The sequence below is a fragment of the Myotis brandtii genome, unplaced genomic scaffold (assembly GCF_000412655.1).
Source record: "Myotis brandtii unplaced genomic scaffold, ASM41265v1 scaffold986, whole genome shotgun sequence".
Taxonomy (NCBI): domain Eukaryota; kingdom Metazoa; phylum Chordata; class Mammalia; order Chiroptera; family Vespertilionidae; genus Myotis; species Myotis brandtii.
In genome coordinates, this window is record NW_005372102.1 from 3,153,177 (window position 1) to 3,158,336 (window position 5,160).

Sequence of the window (5,160 nt, forward strand, 5' to 3'; positions counted from 1 at the left end):
CACCCCTCTCACCTGTGTCCTTGCTTCCCAGTTTGGGGGTGACTGCCTTTCTTCCTGGCTCAGATGTGGAGCCATCGGAGGCGTGTGGTGCTGCGGTAAGGGGACCCCCAGCTGCAGAGGAGGGGCCCGGGCAGCCTGGGCATCGGAGACCGACCTGCCCGACCTCGTCCCTCAGCAACGACACGCACGGCCTTTATCCTGGGTTCTTCCTGCCCTGCTCACTCAGGTCTGATTGCGCTCTACTCCCGCCTCACCTCCCTGCCAGAATTTTTCCGATTGGTCATACACAGTGTGCCCTCTGCCGTAATTCCCACCACAGAAGAAAAGGGGCGACTTGTTTTCATTTATTCTACATTTCTGGTCAGATATCGTTTCCTAAACCAGCTGGGAAACAGCACCTCTGTATCCATAAAAACAGGCGCAGACTTCTCCCCAGGCTTCCGACACTGGTGTAGACGCAGGGGCTCCGGTGTGACTATGTGTCCAAGGCGATGAGTTAAGTGTAGGGCGGGCTACACTGTTTGTTATTTGTAGTTGACTTCACTTGATAAAAACACAAACCTTAAAAAAAATTCAAAGTATCCAAAATCGTCTCAGGCTTCCTAACCTCTTGTACCAAGTGGTTAGAGGCAGAGTCCGCCGCGTGGGCGTGGGGGGCGTGGGCGTCCTCAGGGGCCCTGAGTGGCTCACAGGAGGCAGCAGGTCGAGGACTTGGGTGCTGGGCCACCATTGCAAATTTCTGTGCCCCCTGCAAGAGAAGGCGAGAAGGTGAGGGAGGGCCACGCATGCCCCAGCCGGGCCCCTCCCGTCGGCCTGCGTGTCCTCTACGGCCCTGTGGGAGGGGAAGAGCGTTTGTGGTCAGCTAAGCCGATTTCTGGGGCTCACCTTTCTTATCTCAGTCCCGGTGACACTCAGCCCTGGCCTCCCACAGCCCATAGCAGGGAACCGCAGGGAATAGCACAAAAGTCCCGGAGCCGAGTGGCAGAGCACAGGTGGACACAGGCCACGCGGCCCCAGAGTCCAGCCGGACTGGCTGAGCTGCTCCAGGGCAGCCACCTTCCCACAGTTCAGGGTGAACAGGCCAACGACTGTGCTGGACACAGCCCAGGGAGTCGTGCTCACGGCTCCTAGCTCTTCCTTCCGTGTGTGCATGTGTGCGTGTGAGCATGTGTGGGCGTGCGTGTGTGCGTGTGTAAGCATGTGAGTGTGTGTGCGTGGAAAAACAGGTGGGTTTCCGAGTTACTCCGGAGGGGACTGTTCTTTGAAGGGAAGAGCCGTTCAGAGTTGGTGATAGTTCAGTGGGCTTTCCCCCGTCGTGAAGGAAGTAACACTCCATGGTCACTTCCTGGGAGGAGAGGAGAGTCCCTGCTGGGCCAGGAGAAGGGAACCCTTTTGTCCAGGCTGGTGAGTTCCTGAGTCAGCAGGGCCCACCCGTGGACGTGGTCGGGCCTCCTAGTGGACGGGCCTCCCCTGTGGCCACCTCTGCAGTGAGGGGCCGGGGGACACCTGCCGTTCCTCTCAACTCACTTCCTTGTTTCTGCCTCTTCACTCGCTCTGACTGGTTAACCCGGTGCCCGCCCTGTGCTCCGGGGGCCCAGACCTTTCCTGGCCGTGGTCCTCTCCTCCTGCTGCTTCTCCTCCTCCAGGGCCCGCACTCTCGCCTCGTGCTCATCGGCCAGCGCCTTCCACTCCTGCCTGTTGTTCTGCAGGCGCTCCAGCATGGGCAGGATCTCCTCGTGGAAGCGGGAGAACTCCTGGAAGGGAACCCAGACATCGCGACCTCCCCGGGCGGGTGGAGGGACAGGTCACGACCCTGCCTCTGCCTCGGTTCCCTCTGGGGAGAACCCTGAGGCCTGCCGGGTGGGAGGAGGAATGGCCACTGAGATGTCACTTCCCAGCAAAGCCCTGAACAGGGAGAAGGGCTTGGCGTTTGCGTTCGGGAGCTGTGGGCGTGAATGCTTATAACACACGCCATCATAGCGGGCAAGGACCCCAAGAATAGAGTCCAAAGTGTCAACTGCAGAGGGGGTGGGGGACTCACAGACATGTGTGTCTTGTGCTCCTTCTCCCATGCCTCATACACACACCACACACAGTGCACACACCATACACAGTGCACACACCACACACAGTGCATACTACATACAGTGCACACACCACACACAGTGCACACACCACACACAATGCACACACCACACACGATGCAAGCACATCATACACAATACACACACATCATGCACAATGCACACACATAAAAATGCATGCACAGCACACAGGCATGTGAACACACAAGCTGTGGGCATGCGGGTGCAGTGGGGAGGGGATGCCACACATCACCAGTGCATACTACATACAGTGCACGCACCATACACAGTGCACACACCACACACAGTGCATACTACATACAGTGCACACACCACACACAGTGCACACACCATACACAGTGCACACACCACACGATGCACACACACCACACACAATGCAAGCACATCATACACAATACACACACATCATGCACAATGCACACACATAAAAATGCATGCACAGCACACAGGCATGTGAACACACAAGCTGTGGGCATGCGGGTGCAGTGGGGAGGGGATGCATGGTGAGCTGTGACCTGTGAGGTCAGGACTGCAGTGCACATCCTGGTCCCGCCTCCCCCCAGCACGTCAGCTGTGGAGGCAGGAAATGGGGTTGGAGTTGCAGTGGAGGGAAGTGTGGTGTCCTGGGGCCCGAGGTGGGGGTGGGACGGTCCAGTCAGGGGTGACTTCACTCAGAACCAGGCAACATCCTCCTTGGAGTGTGGGGTCTGCCCTGCTGCCCGAGGGGCAGGGTGGAGGCCCTGGCCATGTTGGGCATCACAGGAGGCTGTGCAGCCAGATGCCCCTCAGTCCCTGGCCAGTCCCCCGAGCTGTGACCTGCTGTCACTTGTCAGTTGTGCAGCACATGTTTCTGGGCAAAGCACACCCAGCTCCAGGGGGCCACCCTGTCCTCGGGATCACAGACACCGGCAGATGCACCTGCCGTCACCCCGAGAACAATGCCGGCGTGGGGAGCGCCCGGGGGGCTGGGGGAGGGACACTGGAGGCGAGGTCTCGAGGTGACTGTGAGGACATTGAGCGGGAGAAAGCCGGTGGGAACGAGGCGCTGACTGACCTAGGGAGGGGGAGGGACTCAACTTGGGGCGACACTGAAGATGTTGGATTTTACTGCAGATATGAGGAGGGTGGGCCAGGGCAGCCCTGGGTGGCCGATGACTCCACGGCCTCCTGGGCCCGTGGGCCCCGTGCTGCCTGCGCTCACCTTGTACACGAAGGTGCACACGAAGTCGATGAAGCCAACCTGCAGTTTGGGGAGCTCAGCCGCCTTGTTCCGGTCCATCATCGGCTTTGGGGGAAGCAGGGGCACAGTGAGGGGCAGGGGCAGGGCCAGGTGGGTCCGGCACATCCCCAAGCACCGGGACTCACTCAGCCCCACCCACTCGGATGAACATGACCATGGAGATGCGCAGAGGAAGGTGGAGCCCTGGCCCGGCCCAGCCTGCCTGAGACGCTGGCCCTTGGCAGGGCAAGGCCAGGATGCCCCACGCGCCTTGGAGCCATCGGGCCCTGGTTCCAGGGCATCCGTGTCAACGTCATAGTGCTGGCCTGTCCCAGGTCTCCTGGGGCCCCCAGACGCCGCGCCCCCGGAGCGGCCCCCTCCATCTTCCCCGCGGAGCTCTCCACGGTGCTGAGCCAGGACCCCGGGCTCCCGGAGAGCGGCCCCCAGCCCAGGGAGCTGTCATGGTGCCGAACCAGGCCCAGCCACTGCGCTGTCCAGGGCGCTGAACCAGGCCCCCGGGTCCCCTGAGAGCGGCCCCTCCAGCTCCCCTGGAGCTGTCCACAGTGCCAACCCGGGACCCCAGACCCCCAGGCGCGAGCCCCTGGTAAGCTTAGACCGCTGTCCTCGTTGTCCACACCCTCCGGACCCGCCAAGCTGCCTCCTGTCAGTCCCTGCTTCACAGTTACCCATGGTCTGGAGCCGGCGTGGGGAGAGTGAGCCAGGCAGGGCCCTAGCAGCCTGGCCTGGACGGACAAACCGGCCAAGTGTCCCAGAGACGTTGCTGGTGGTCAGGGCGCCTCTCCTGCCGCCTGTACCTGCCCGGCTCCTCCTCAGGCCTGTGTTCAGACCTCTATTCACCAAGTGGGTTGGCTTGTGAGCAAACCCTCTCCCGTCTCTCCCACGTGTTGGACCTACCACGCTGTCCTGGCCCCGGTTCCCTTGCAGAATAGTCATGACCACACCGTGACCCACAGGCCCCCACCACCCATGTGCCGTGTGTGGGCCCTGGCTCCAGCACCTGGCCCCCTGGCTCGGCACCCTCCCTGGGGCCACGACTGTCCCACCTGGGACTTCCTGGGCCTCTGAGGGCCCAGCCGTGCTCACTGCGGAGCTGCCGGGGCTCGTGGAGCCTCTGGCCACGATCCACTGCCTGGTTCCACCAGATTCAACCTCACAGCTTCCCCCGGATCCTGAGCCACCGGCACCCACACCACATCTCGTCACATGACCCAGAGTGAGAGCCCAGGACTTCAGAACCGGGGTCCGCTGTCTGCACTGAGCCAGGACCACGGGCCGGGCGGAGGTTCTGGAAGCAACACTCACAATGGGCTGCTGATCCAGAACCGTCCTTTCCAAGTCCCCTTGTTCCCAGAACTCCGCTGCCACCAGCAGCGCCACCTGGGGGCACAGAAAAGGCAGTCGTTCGTCCGGTGGGGTTCAGTGGGGTTCAGCGCTGGGTCAGAGAGCGTCCCAGGACCTGCCAGAGGCTTTGTGTCCGCGGTCTCCACCCGGACCTCGGGAACCCCACACACGTGAGCACAGCTCCCGCAGGCCAACCCCACCAGGAGGGAGGCGGCGCCCCAGGCGATGGCTCACCTTGCTCTGGATCTCCCAGGGCTTGGTGATGGCAGACAGGTCGCAGGCCGTCATCATCATGGCCCTGTGAGCAGAGGGCGCTGGAGGCGGGTCCAGGCTCACCCCACCAGGGAGGCGGCGCCCCAGGCGATGGCTCACCTTGCTCTGGATCTCCCAGGGCTTGGTGATGGCAGACAGGTCGCAGGCCGTCGTCATCATGGCCCTGTGAGCAGAGGGCGCTGGAGGCGGGTCCAGGCTGGG

General features: G+C 62.1%; 1 protein-coding gene across 1 annotated transcript in view; it reads right to left on the reverse strand.

Annotated features, from left to right (window-relative positions):
• Positions 1-329: 329 nt before the first annotated feature.
• Positions 330-5,160, reverse strand: part of PDE6B (phosphodiesterase 6B, cGMP-specific, rod, beta) — an 18,477-nt gene continuing 13,646 nt past the window's right edge. Inside the window, exons 12-16 of the mRNA XM_014533468.1 lie at positions 4,921-5,122; positions 4,648-4,722; positions 3,307-3,390; positions 1,601-1,754; positions 330-748 (exon numbers count right to left, since the gene is read on the reverse strand). Of these exons, the coding sequence (XP_014388954.1) occupies positions 687-748; positions 1,601-1,754; positions 3,307-3,390; positions 4,648-4,722; positions 4,921-5,122 (577 nt within the window). The 3' untranslated portion in view covers positions 330-686. The remainder of the gene's footprint in view (positions 749-1,600; positions 1,755-3,306; positions 3,391-4,647; positions 4,723-4,920; positions 5,123-5,160) is intronic.